The sequence below is a fragment of the Heterodontus francisci genome, chromosome 9, assembly GCF_036365525.1.
Source record: "Heterodontus francisci isolate sHetFra1 chromosome 9, sHetFra1.hap1, whole genome shotgun sequence".
In the NCBI taxonomy this organism is placed as follows: domain Eukaryota; kingdom Metazoa; phylum Chordata; class Chondrichthyes; order Heterodontiformes; family Heterodontidae; genus Heterodontus; species Heterodontus francisci.
In genome coordinates, this window is record NC_090379.1 from 32,563,401 (window position 1) to 32,578,580 (window position 15,180).

Genomic DNA, 15,180 nt, shown 5'->3' on the forward strand with positions numbered 1-15,180 from the left:
GTGCTAGAGTCAGGGGTGTCATGGAGCGGCTGCAGGACATTCTGAAGGGCGAGGGTGAACAGTCAGAGGTCGTGGTTCACATTGGTACCAACGACATAGGTAGAAAGAGGGATGAGGTCCTGCAACAAGAATTTAGGGAGCTAGGTTGCAGATTAAAAAGCAGGACCTCAAAAGGTTGTAATCTCTGGATTACTCCCAGTGCCACGTGCTAGTGAGCATAGGAATAGGAGGATAGAGCAGATTAATGCGTGGCTGAAGAGATGGTGAAGGAGGGAGGGCTTTAGTTTCCTGGATCACTGGGTCTGTTTCTGGTGAAGGTGGGACCTGTACAAGTCGGAACAGGACCAACATCCTTGCAGGGAGGTTTGCTAGTGCTGTTGGTGGGGGGAGGGGGGTTTAAACTAATTTAGCAGGGGGGTGGGATACAGAATACAGTATGCACAGCCAAATACAGAAGAGAAACTAAGTCAGTCTGGAAGGCAGAGTATATATAGACCTGTTATGACACAAGCGAATAATGCAAGGCTGGATTGCATCTATTTTAACACAAGGGGTCTTACAAGAAAGGCAGATGAATTGAGGGTGTTGATTAACACATGGGAAATATGATATTATTGCTATCACAGAGACATGGTTGAGGGAAGGGCAGGACTGGCAGCTCAATATTCCAGGGTATAGAAACTTCAGGCGTGACGTGGGCGGGGAGGATATAAAAGAGGAGGTGGCATTGCACTATTGATCAAGGAGTCAATTACTGCAGTAAGGAGGGATGATATCTTAGAAGGTTCCTCAAATGAGGCCATATGGGTGGAACTTAAAAACAAAAAGGGGGCAATCACTTTGCTGGGAGTGTACTACAGGCCTCCAAGCAGTCGGGGAGAGATAGAGGAGCAGATATGTGGGCAAATCTCAGAGAGGTGTAAAAATAATAGGGTAATAAAAGTAGTGGATTTCAACTTCCCCAATATTAACTGGGATAGTCTGAGAGCAAAAGGCTTAAAGTGGGGCGGAATTCTTAAAGTGCATTCCAGGAGAATTTATTGAGCCAGCACGTAGAGAGTTGTATAAGAGAAGGGGCGGTACTGAACCTAACCTTAGGGAATGAAGCCAGACAAGTGGTAGAAGTGTCAGTGGGGCAGCATTTCGGGGATAGTGACCATAACTCCGTAAGATTTAAGGTAGTTATGGAAAAAGACAAAGATGGACCGGAAATAAAGGTACTGAATTGGGGGAAGGCTGATTTCAATATGATAAAACAGGACCTGGCCAAAGTGGACTGGAAGTAGCTACTTGTAGAAAAGTCTACATCAGACCAGTGGGAGTCATTTAAAAAGGAAATAGTGAGAGTTCAGGGCCAACATGTTCCCCTAAAGGTGAAGGGTAGGACCAACAAGTCCAGGGAACCCTGAATACCAAGGGATATAGAGGATTGGATAAGGGAAAAAAAAAGAGGCTTATGGCAGATTCCGAGCGTTGAAAACAGCAGAGGCCCTAGAGAAGTATAGAAAGTGTAGAGGGGGTACTTAAAAAAGTAATTAGGAGAGCAAAGAGGGGGCATGAGAAAAACACTGGCGGGCAAGATAAAGGAAAATCTAAGGCATTTTATAAGTATATTAAGGGCAAGAGGATAACCAGGGAAAGAGCAGGGCCCATTAGGGACCAAAGTGGCAATCTGTGTGTGGAGCTGGAGGATGTAGGTGAGGTTTTAAATAGTTACTTTTCATCTGTGTTCACTATGGAGAAGGACAATGTAGGTGCAGAGATCAGGGAGGGGGATTGTGATATACTTGAACAAATTAGCATTGAAAGGGAGGAGGTATTAGCAGTTTTAGTGGGCTTAAAAGCGGATAAATTCCCAGGCCCAGATGAGATGTATCCCAGGCTATGTGAGGCAAGGGAGGAGATTGCAGGGGCTCTGATACAAATTTTCAAATCCTCTCTGGCCACGGGAGAGGTGCCAGAGGACGGGAGGACAGCGAATGTGGTACCATTATTCAAGAAGGATAGTAGGGATAAGCCAGGTAATTACAGGCTAGTGAGTCTATCAGTGGTTGGAAACTGTTGGAAAAAATTCTGAGGGACAGGATGAATCTCCATTTGTAGAGGCAGGGATTAATCAAGGATAGTCAGCATGGCTTTGTCAGGGGAAGAGCATGTCTTAACAAATTTGATTGAATTTTTTGAGGAGGTGACTAGGTGTGTAGATGAGTGTAACGCAGTTGATGTAGTCTACATGGACATCAGTAAGGCTTTTGATAAGGTCCCGCATGGGAGATTGGTCAAGAAGGTCAGAGCCCATGGGATCCAGGGCAATTTGGTAAATTGGATCCAAAATTGGCTTAGTGGCAGGAGGCAGATGGTGATGGTCGAGGGTTGTTTTTGCGATTGGAAGCCTGTGTACTGCAGGGATCGGTGCTGGGTCCCTGGCTGTTTGCAGTGTTTATTAATGATTTAGACGTGAATATAGGAGCTAAGATCAGTAAGTTCGCAGATGACACGAAAATTGGTGGTGTCGTAAATAGTGAGGAGGAAAGCCTTAGGTTACAGGACAATATAGATGGGCTGGTAAGATGGGCAGAGCAGTGGCAAATGGGATTTAATCCTGAGAAGTGTGAGGTGATGCATTTAGGGAGGACTAACAAGGCAAGGGAATATACAATGGATGGTAAGACCCTAGGAAGTACAGAGGGTCAGAGGGACCTTGGTGTACTTGTCCATAGATCACTGAAGGCAGCAGCACAGGTAGATAAGGTGGTTAGGGAAGCATATGGGATTTGTTAGTTGAGGCATAGAATATAAGAACAGGGAGGTTATGATGGAACTGGAGTACCCTGTACAGTTCTGGTCGCCACACCATAGGAAGGAGAGGGTGCAGAGGAGATTCACCAGGATGTTGCCCGGGCTGGAGCATTTCAGCTATGAAGAGAGACTGGATAGGCTAGGGTTGTTTTCCTTAGAGCAGAGAAGGCTGAGGGGGGACCTGATTGAGGTATACAAAATTATGAGGGGCATAGATAGGTCTTTTTCCCTTAGCAGAGGTGTCAATAACCAGGGGGCATAGATTTAAGGTAAGGGGCAGGAGGTTTAGAGGGGAGTTGAGGAAAAAGTTTTTTCACCCAGAAGGTGGTTCGAATCTGGAACACACTGCCTGAAGGGGTGGTAGAGGCAAGAACCCTCACACCATTTAAGAAGTATTTAGATCAGCACTTGAAATGCCATAGCATACAAGGCTACGGGCCAAGTGCTGGAAAATAGGATTAGAATAGATAGGTGCTTAATGGCCGGTATGGACATGATTGGCCAAAGGGCCTGTTTTTGTGCTGTATAACTCTATGACTCAAGAGTAATGCTGCATAATTTTCTCCACCCCCAGATCGCCTTTTGGAAAATTGGACTCAACACAATTATACATAGAAATACATTCAAGTTATAACATGGAAACGGAGCTTTTGACCAAAGTCCATGTCAACATTTACCCTCCACGCAAGCTTTCCTTCATCCACCAATTCAATCCAATCTTAAACTTTGACATAATTTCTGCCTCAACCACTAACACTGGAAGTGAATTCAACAGCCTCACAACTCTCCGTGTAAAGAAATTATGTTTGCTCTCTGTTCTAAATAGCTTGTATCTATGGTCCCTCGTTCTTGACCCCTCGACTACCGAAAACAGTCTGCTTCTATCTATCCTGCGCCATCCTCTCTAATTTTAAAGACTTCTATCACATTGACCCATAATCTGTATTCTAGCGAAAGACAACTGAATTTTCAAGTCTTTTTTCATATTTGTATTTCCTCATACCAGGCAGCATCCAAGTAAGTCTGCATTGTTTCCTCTCTAAAGTCAAAACATCTTTCTTATAGTGTGGAGCCCAATCTTCAGGCACATGCGGTCCCTGGCCTAATTGCCAACCCATTCTTACTGCATTGTGATGGGAGCTTCAAAAAACAAGAATTGAAACATAAATTTCAGAATATACATACCTTTAATTTGGTCAATGTGTGCATATCAGCTATAAAGTCCAGCAGTTCACTTACGTATTGTCGCATGCACTCCATTGCTGAAGTTGTGTACTGCAAGAGTTAATAAAGAAATATACATCAACAAAGACTACATGAATAGTTGGTTTCATACACTGTCGAACTGATGGTTCTTTAGTGCCTATGTTAAGTAATTTATTGCTTAAGTTTTAGTTTCATTTTACAGTTAAAAATATATATTTTAAGCTGCACCAGACTTGTTTCAAATCAAGCAATTAAAAAAAAAAGTGAAATAAGTTACTATTTACAAATAAAAAAAGACTTGCATTTATATAGCATTTTCATGACCACCGGACGTCTCAAAGTACTTTTGAAATATAGACACTTTTGTAATATAGGAAACCCGGCAGCCAAATTGCACACAGCAAACACCCACAAACAGCAATGTGATAATGACCAGATAATCCGTTTTTATCATATTGATTGAGGGATAAATACTGGCCAGGACACCGGGGATAATTCCCTGCTTTTCTTCAAAATAGCGCCATGGGATCATTTACATTCACCAAGCAGGCAGATGGGGCATCAGTTTAACATCTCATCAAAAGACAGCATCTCAAACAGTGCAGCATTCCCTCACTACTACACTGGAGTGTCAGCTTTGATTTTTGTGCTCAAGCCCTGGAGTGAGACTGGAACCCAGAATCTTGTGAGTCAGAGGTGAGAGTGCTACCCACTAAGCCATGGCTGACACCTGAAAATAAATAATTTGTAACAGATGCATAATATTTCACTTTATAAATTCAAATTACAATTTTCTAATTAAATACTAATCAGGACAAATAGTCTAAAATTATTAAATACATCTTATTCATGTTAGCACCATTCCCCGGCAATTGCCATTTCCCCCTGCCCAATGGTCCCAGCTTTGGCTCAGTGGTGACATTTGAACACAGAACTTGGGCAGACACTTTATTTCTGTACTAGGAGAGCGCTGCACTGTGAGAGGTGCTATCTTTCAGAGGGGATGTTAAACTGACATCCTGTCTGCTCTTTCAGCTAGATATTATTCAAGGAGGGGCAGGGGAGTTCTCCTAGTGTCCTGGTCAATAAAACACATTATTTGGCCATTTCTGTCTTGGTTATTTGTGAAATCTCGCCGTGTACAAATGAGCTGTCACATTTCCTTACCTTAAAACAGTGCCTGCACCTCATTTGTTGTGAAGCACAATGGTATGGCCAGAAAGATGCTATATATTTGAAAGTTATACTTTCTACTCCTTCACTACAGTGCTACAAGGTCGCACCAGCGTCCTTCAACTTGATGTGGCAACAATTTACAATTGAATTCTTCATGCCAATCACCAAGGTCACTACACGCCAGCTGACAGATTGGTACGTCCAGCAGGACAGGCTTTCAACAAGCCACTGCAGCTGCCAAACTAAGAATGTCAGCAATAAAGGGCAGCGAGACTCAAGTTTTGGTCAAAGATAGGGATTAAAAGCACGTTTTCTGAATGGAACCTTTAGAGGTTCTATGGCTAACCACTGCAGCAATTTAACACAAGATAAAACACAATGACCATATTATTATTTTTAAAAACGAATTTTCCTCTCCATTTAATAAACTGGAGATTTTTTGATAAATATGTTACAGAAATTATATTGATAATAAATTATCGATAATACAATAATGCACACTGTTCAGTAACAGTTGCTATCTAGATTAAATGATAATATATTTATATTATACACCTGCTGTTGTTATAGTCTGCAACACAGTCTCGAATTAATGATCGTTAGGTAAACTGCTCAAGCTCTGCTCTTGTGACTGATACAGATAGAATCTTGTAGCATGCCTAAGTGTATCTTTTAACTGGTTTACAATATGTGCGTAATACAGAAAACCTCAGAACGAAGTGTGCCATCCAGTAAAACTTTATTTTTCTGTCACAGTATTATATCAGGAATATTCTTTTCACAAATTATGTAACCTTTCCTTACTCTCTACCCACTTCTCTCCCAGATTCTAACAGAATTGAAGCTTTAATTTAGAAAGGTAAGCCTAGGTGGTACTTTCCATCAAGATATATCTACTGGTTCAATAAGCAATACTGGAATATAGAAGTCTCATACATTAAAATGTCCAAAGCTTTTATGCAAGAGACTTATTTCAAGTTAAGTGATATGTAAAATAAAATGCTGAAAAATGGGTGAATTGATTATATGATGCGAATACAGGACACACTACTCCTTGTACAATCCAGTGAAATAAACTGCAAATCAAGACGTACAACATGTACAAAGATGCAAGTCACACTGAATAATAGCAATTTAGTTTAAAATATGTTGTTCAGCTGCAGAGCCTGCTATTGTCATCATACCTAATGTAAAAAAAAAATTCCAGTAAAAATAAAAACACCAGAAACAAAATGAAACTGACAGTACAAGCTCCAAATATATACATCCAAATATATCTCTTTTGGCTCTTACTGTTTGTTTTCATCTGAAGCTCTGAAAATACTCTGCTTCAAAATATGAGGCACCAAGGTCTTACAATGTTTCTTCACTTTTACAACAAAGTTTGTGATAATGGATTTTACTGCTTTTATCTATAGCACCATATTATACACAAAAAAATCCATCCTATATTTACGCATGAAAACCTCCAGAATGTTTTCAGTAATGTCAATTTTATATCTATTATCTAGAATACAATATTATACACACAAAAGATCTGTAGTGTATTTATTTACTTCTAAAACATATTTGGTATAGTTATGTCTTCATTTCAGGTGTGTGTGTGAGTGTTAATTTAACTTTGTTCTTTGAAGCATAGCAGATGCTGCAATTTTTCAAAAGGACAGCCATGTCACTTTTGTTGAAAAAGTGCTAAGGAAAGGCTGGCAACCACAATACTAAAACTGTACACAGTTTTCTGATGAGTCAGCAGTGAATTACAATTGCATGCCAGTGGCTGTCAGCAGGTGAATGATACAGCTTTATCGAAAATGTCATGATATTCAAGTGTGACGATAAATCCAGACTACGTTTTTAAACTATTATTTCATTGACAATAAGCACATACAACAAGATGTATCGGCCAAGGAGATAACTAGGTAAATTGTTGTGATTAATGATCCTTTAATTGGGGTAAACCTTTGCAGATTTCAACACAATGACTCTGCATGCTTTACTTCTCTTTAATTGTGTGTCCTTATTGCTATGATCATAACCATTTATCAATGAAGAAATCCTATTAGCTCAGGTGGCCAGGGAGTGACAGCCATTCGCATGTAGAAGAAGCAACTACACAGTCCACACAGCTTCCCTAGTCGACCAAGCAGCTCTATTTAGAGATAGCCTGCTTGTCCCCTGCAAGGGACAGTCAGATAAAAGGAAGGCTAAAAAAGCCTTGCTTCATGTCGATGTTGTAGCACTGTGTGAACCACTGTTCACAGAAACTGGTTCACTCCATGAAAATGACTACAGCTTCTACTGGTCTGGGAAACCTGGTGGGACAAGGCGTGAACATGGAGTAGTTTTTGCTGACAGAAACGAATTGGTTGAGAGAATTGATGAACCTCAGTGTCACTCAGAAAAGCTCATGCCTGTACATATCCCAATAAATCTAACAGGTTTTGAAACCTTCATCAGTACTTACACTCCAATGATGTCCAATGAGTTAGAGAAAAGGGAGAGATTTTATGATGAACTTCACCAACTGTTGACAAATGTACCAGAAAGTGATAAAATATATATATATTTTTTAAGGAGATTTCAAGGCATGCTTTGGGAAAGACTTTGATTCATGGCCATCTGTACTCAGGCACAGTGGTACTGGAGCTATGAATTCAAATGGACAGCTGTTGTTAGAGTTCTGCATAAATCACAACTTAGTCATCACCAACACACTGTTTCTTATGAAAGACAGATGGAAAGTGACATAGCAACACCCCAGTTTCACCCACTGGCATCAACTTGATTTCATTATTGTCTGATATCAGGATGTGAAGGATGTCTAGATCTCCAGATCTATGCATAGTGCCAATTGCGGAACCAATCGTGCTCGTCTGTTGTAAGTGTTTCACTTTATTCAAAAAGAAAAGAAAGCATAAATGTCAAGCCCATCCACAGATATATGTGCAACTTCTTAACGGCCAAAAGAGAGAGGAATTTCAACAAGCATTAGCTGACACCTTTGCTGAAAATACTATTCCAAGTGAACCTCAGAGTCCAGAGGAGGAGTGCACATCCTTTCAGGATACCATATATGCAACAGCAAGAGATGTTCTTGATGTAAAGAAAAGAAATGATGTTGACTGGTTCAAAGTTCATGAAGCTGATTTAGTTCCAATGATTGAAGCAAAGAGGAAGGCAAGGATGCAACACTTGGATACCCCTAACAATGCAAATAAACTCAAATAAGGGAAGAACCCCAAGACGTCCTGCAAGGCTGTTGTATGTGTATTATTGAATAATAGTTTGATCTCTGTCAACGTACTGTTATGCCAATGTGCTTGGTTGAATGATAATTTTCTCTCATCCACTGACTGGAGATTTGAATTTATATTTTCTTTAAAGACATTTTTAAACAACAAGCTGCCAGCAAGGCCACCCTTTTAACTTTAGATGATCACTTAGTTTGCTATCCTACATTGCAAAGGACTGTGAGGAGAAAGACAAAATGTCTGCTCAGTCCCCAGAATGCACCAAGACCCAGGAAGTTTAAAGGAACTACCTGATGTCTCAGCAAGCAGAGAAATACTGATAACTGCAATGTTTGAATGACTGAGTGACTGTCATGTGACAAGCACCACCCCCCCCCCCCCACACCCCCCACCCAATCTGTGGTTTTAAGCTGGTGTCTTTCTGCAGCAGAGGAGAAGTAACTGGACTCTGACATGAGCAGACCCTAAGTGGGGTTCTTTCTTTTTCTCTCTCCATTCCAGCTTGAAAGCTTTCAAATCCTGCTTGTTTACTGACCACCTTGGCATACTTTGGCTACAATCAGAAACACCGTTGGAGGAAATCATCCGCATCGCTATCTCCAAGAGACTCATTGAACCAGTCATCTACCTCAAACTAAAAGCCTCAGGACCACTGAATTCAGAAAGAAGCCAGCTGAATCACCTATCTCCACTGACTGCATACCTTTTTTATGGACTCTAATTCAACTAATCTACCTTCCCCCACTCTGTAACCTATTTGTGTGTGTGTAAACCTCTAGTGTGTGTGAGTGAAAGTTGGTGCACTGTTTATTATTTTATTAGTTCAGTTTAGATACAATAAAGTTAACCTCTTTGTTTGTTAACTCAAGAAAACCTGTCCGATTGGTTCTTGTTATGATCGCAGCAAATAAGTAATCAAACACCCACTGAATTGGTCAGTACATCCACTTTAAGAATTAATTAAACCTGTTGTGGTCAAACAAGGAGAGGGAACAGAGGGAAGCCCTTCAACCCCTTCTCACTTGACCGTAACAGTATCCAGACGCGTGTCGAAAATGGTGATAAACATGGGATGTTTGCCGGACTTGAACGAGGTGATGGGCCCTGTTGTCATCAGATCCGCTCCTCGACCTGCTACTACAGGAGAAATGATCACTTCCAAAGTCCAAGGACCATTGGGTAGAGCATTATCTGGATCTGTACAATAGACGAAATGCAGTAAGCTAAGAAGCACTGTGCTTTTTTGACCAACCAGTTTCAGATGAACTAGATGCGCACCCCACCCCCCTCACTCCCGCACCAGGGAAGATGCTACAGCAGCGTTAAAAAAGAAATCTTGTAAAGCACCTGGTGCTAATGGATTTCCAGCAGAATTCTATAACTTGGGAGGTCCTAGTTTGTATCATGAACTGTTCGTGCTTATCATCAGCATGTGGGAAAAGGGACAAGGGGAGAGGCGGTGGCATAGTAGGGGGGAGATGGTGGTGTAGTGGTAATGTCACTGGACTAGTAATCCAGAGGCCTAAGCTAATGCTCTGGGGACATGGGTTCGAACCTCACCACAGCAGATGGTGAAATTTGAATTCAATTAATAAATCTGGAATTAAAAGCTAGTCTGATGACCCTGAAGCCATTGGCAAATGTTGCAAAAACCCATCTTCAGGGAAGGAAATCTGCCATCCTTACCTGGTCTGGCCCACATGTGACTCCAGACCCACAGCCATGTGGTTGACTCTTAAATGCCCTCTGAAATGGCCTAGCAAGCCACTCAGCTGTATCAAACCAATACAGTCTAAGAAAAAGATTGACCTACATCCCAAGGACTACAGCAGTTCAAGAAGGCAGCTTCTCAAGGGCAATTAGCGATGGGCAATAAATGCTGGCCTGAAAAAAAAAATGAATTAAAAAAAATTCTGCAGGAAATGAGAGATGCCCAAAGCATAACCATGTACAAGAACAAAGGTGACAAGTCAGATTGCAGCAATTACTGCAGCATTTCACTATTGTGCGTAGTTGGAAAGATCTTTGCCCAAACAGTGCTCAATTGCAGACAAAAACTTGCCAATGACGTCCATCCAGAAAGCCAGTGTGGGTTCAGAGCTGAAATAAAAACAAGAAATGCTGGAACCACTCAGCAGGTCTGGCAGCATCTGTAAAAAGAGAAGCAGAGTTAACGTTTTGAGTCAGTGACCCTTCTTCGGAACTGGGTTCAGAGCTGGTCTTTCAACCATGGACATGATCTTTACCTTGCGACCACTTCAAGAAAAGTGCAGAGAACAGCAGAAACCACTAGATGATTGCTTTTGTAGACCTGACCAAAGCCTATGATCTAATTAGCAGATATGGCCTGTTCTCCCTTCTTCAAAAAAAAAACAGTTGTGCACCAAAACTACTCCAGATCGTGAAATGTTTTCATTGTGAAATGAAAGGAAGAGTCATCTACAATGGAATGAGATCTGATTCATTCCCATACTCAGTGGAGTAATGCAGCGTTGTGTTCTTGCACCAACGCCTTTTGACATCTTTTTCTACTGCCTCCTCTTATATGCTTTTCGGGATAAAGATTTTAGAGAAGGAGTGTTACTATGCACAAAATCAGATGGGAAACTGTTCAACCTGTCCAGATTGAGACAAAGACCAAAGTGAGACATGTTCTGATATGTGAACTCCTGCTTGCTGATGGTGCAGCTTTTATGGTGCATTCAGCTGAAGGCCTGCAGTCAATTCCAAGTGCCTTCTCAACTGCTGCAGAGGAATTTGGGGTCATGATCAGCCTACAAAAGACAGTGATAATGGCTCAAGGTGTCCAGTCCAAAGCAGCAATGCAACGAAACAACACTGAATTAAACAGTGTAGACAAGTTCTGCTACCTGGGGTCAACAATCTTGAGTGAAATTAAGCTTGATGAGGAGATAGCAGCTCGTATTGCTAGTGCTGCTGTGGCATTTCAAAAGCTTCAGGCAAGAGCCTGGAAAAACCCCAGTCGATAATGCTAGCATATTAAGTAGGTTGCTGTGTAATGCAGCTTGAATTCATTTCATATGCGTTGCTTGAGAAAGATCCTTAGGATCCATTAGCAGCATAGAGTCCCCAACACAGAAGTACTGCAGCTTTCTAATTCAGAAAGTGTCATGGCAATGCTCAAGCGACGTCGGCTATGGTGGTTAAGCCACACCGTTGGAACGGATGATAGTTGCCTACCAAATGATGGGCTGTATGGAGAGTTTCATGGTGCCAATAGACCCATTGGATGGCCAAAGCTAAGAAACAAGGACTGATGCAAGCGAGACATCACTTTATGCCAGATTGACTTAAACTGCTGGGTACAGTCTGCATATGACCAAAGTCAAAGTTGATGCCGAAGTCTCCACATTGGAGCACGGAAATTTGGAGACTATGTCTTCAGATTGCCACAGAAAAGCACCATTGCAGGAAGAAGTGTGCAGCGGTAGCCCCTGCATTAGCAAATGACAATCTGCAATGCCCCCATTGCAATCGGCAATGCCTTGCTCAAATTGGACTGAAGACTCTCAACAGATGAACAGTAGATGGGAATCGTCGGCATCAATGCAAAGGCAAAGAGATAACCATCTAGTTTTGGCAAATAAAATATACATGAATCAAGTACCATATTGTTATGATCAGATGAGGAGGGGTCAAAGTGCTCCCTTCTTTTCTTTCTCCTTGTTTGACCACAACAGGTTTATTTCTTTAAGTAGATATACTTGCCAATTCAGTGAGTGTTTAATTGGTTACGCACTGTGATCATAAAAAGAGCTAATCAAACAGTTTAACAAAGAAAGGGTTTAGCTTTAGTAAAATAATAAAATATGCTCCAACGTTCACACACACATACACAAACAGGTTACAGAGTGGGGAAGGATAGATAGGGCAAATTAGAGTCCACAGAAATAAAAGCGGTATACAATTTCTGGAGGTTGGTGACTTGGCTGGCTTCAGGCTGAATTCAGTGGTCGCGTAACTTTCCTTTGGTGGTCCTCAGGCTTCCGGTTTGAAGATATGGACAGCTGATCCAGTGGTTCTTTAGCTTCTGGTTTAAAGATGTGAATGGCTGATTCAGTGGTTCTCCAGAAGCCAGCAATGTGGCTGATTTCCTTCGAGAGTGTTTCCGTCTGTTCATTCTGGAACCTTCTCAAAACTCACTAGCTCCACCCTCAGGTTTAAGTAATTTAGCACAGTGAAAATCAATCGGTGAACAGACTAACATGAGCAAACACAGATCAATTAAACTACTGAACACTACAATCTGCAGCAGGGGATATGCCTCGATGGTCACGGTCAGCAGGCAGAGTTCAAAGCTTGCAAGGTTTGTTGAGTGATTCATCTCCACCAGTTTAATATTCAGGTTTCCAGCCAGTGGATTAAAAAATCATCTTTCGACATAGCAGGTTGTCATGACAGTATAGTTATAAATTTTAAAAGGTTTCAAGACTTTATTTTTTAAAAAAGGTTAATTTCTTTTCCCCAATTCTACCGAATGACAGATGGTAGCTTAAAAATTGAATTCAACATCAGTCATAATGCAATACCAGAGAGATCTTTTAAAAATATAAAACAGGCTTTTCAGAGTATTTCAGATTTTGTTGATCTTGATTTAACAGAGATGAGAAATTTTGTCACCAGATCTTGTAGTGGTTCTAATATAGAGAGGATGATTCTGCAACCCCATTCTTTCATCAGGGATCTGCACACGCAACAGTGATATGGATGGAACACGGCAGCTCCGACTTTCTGATTATCACTCCCTGCAAGTGCAGGAGTGTGGAATTATACCCGATTTGTGAACCAGATCAAATGCTTTCCTCTGTTGCCCACCACAGTGGGATAAATTTGGTCGGGAAGGTCATTAAAATGGCAAAAGTTGTCTCTATTTTTACCATAAACTGGACATCACATTATCTAATGACCACAATGTACAAAGTCTTGCAAAATCTGTGAATTCATTACAATGTTTGAAGCCTTAAGTTGTCTAATACAGATCTTTGTCCATCTGTTAAAAAAAAACAGCTGAAGCATGTCAGTGTTGCAACATAGAGTGGCTAGGACATAGTTTGTGTTGCTCTTTCCCTGCACTGACCTCCTAACACTATCAGCTTGTCATTAGAATGGGGGAAGGCACAAAGTAAAAGTGAGATGCTTTCCCACATGATGACAGGGTGGTGGGGGGGGGGGGAGCCAATCTCTCTTTTACCTCCTGTAGTTCAGGTACACTGTGACTTTGACAAATATCTCGGAACAGTTGCCCACTCAGTTATGAAATGATGAGTGATAAGGGGAAACTGGAAGATATAATGAAATGGAAACAAAAGCCTTCTTCAATTACTCTTAACTGACATGCTGTATTTCTACATGGAAGAGCAGGTTTTGCATGTGACAAGATTCACAGGCGTTCTTACATTAAGAACACAGGGCTTTAATTAATGCAAGATTTTTTAAAAATTATGATGAAGTAAAAAATCTGTAAGAGAGCACATTTAAATTAAAATTATTTAATTCACTGCCTGAGCCAGACAGAACACTGATTCAGAGCAGCAGTCTCATCAACTTGCATTGGTTGCTGTAAGTGAATAATCGAGAGGAAATGAAACAGCAGCAAAGGAGGCAGTCAGCCTCTGCAGAAACAACTATTCATTCGTCGATGGCACCAATCACGAGCACAACTCACAGATCACTGTAAATTATACTGACACATAATTAACGTCATTTTGCACTCACTTCTATTTCACTGCCATTAGTGTTTACTCCCAATTAAATAGCATCAGTGAGGACAGTAGAAAGTACCCATTCGCAAAATCCTAAATTATACCATAATATTAATTGTATTGTTCTCATCAGCAATAATATTCTTCAGAGAGAGCAGATGTCCTATAATCCAGAATTTCAGGAAATTGCAAGGTGCTGTACAGCAATTCAAAATTGACAGAAAATTCATGACAAATAAGTTATTCTATTCAATATTTAATATGTATATAAAATCCTTTGGAATATTTTGAATGAAGTTCTAATACTTACTCCAGGAACAGAAGCAATCATGTGTTTCTGCAGAATTGTTGATTCAGCTATTTTTGTTCCAGCATCTGCACAAACAAACTAGTAAAAGCAAGAGAGAGATGTTAGTTTTCACACCAGCCTTCAAGCTGTTTATTAGCATATTCCCATTATTCTGTAACCGCAACCTTCAAATGTCAGTAAACATATATCACTCCTGCACAAGGCTGTCACTTGCTCATTCTAGTTATAAAATAGGTAAATCACAGCTCAACTGTTTCAGCAATCTTACTTGATTTTCTGTTTCTTTAACCATGAATGACATCCACTGTGATTGTGTCCGTGGTGTGTTATGCCTCCTGGTCCTCAAAGATCACAAGATAATTATAGATGAGGGTAGCCATTCAACGCTTCTCAATTCATTTATCCAGAAGATCCCGACAGTTCCCCTCATTGCAGCATTCAAACGTCGCTTAAATGGTTCCAGGAGCTTTGTCTCCATGGCTCTATATGGGAGTCTGTTCCATGTGTTGGGAAAAGGAAAATCTCCAGCTTTTCCTCGTAATGTAAACACTTAACACCGGGGATTGGCCTTATGAGTCTTCACTGCACTGCTCTAGTGCTTGGATACCTCTCTTGTGCCTTGGAGACCAGAACTAGACCGAGTACTCGATGTGCAGTCTTACCAGCGTTCTGCACAGCTTGATCAGGACTTCCTCTGAATTCTAGCCAGTGATTA

The 15,180-nt window shown here is 41.0% G+C and overlaps 1 protein-coding gene across 1 annotated transcript in view; it reads right to left on the minus strand.

Moving 5' to 3' along the window:
- Positions 1–15,180, minus strand: part of LOC137373447 (protein unc-79 homolog) — a 197,256-nt gene that overhangs the window by 24,202 nt on the left and 157,874 nt on the right. The window contains 2 exon segments of the mRNA XM_068038269.1: positions 3,985–4,074; positions 14,466–14,543. Of these exon segments, the coding sequence (XP_067894370.1) occupies positions 3,985–4,074; positions 14,466–14,543 (168 nt within the window).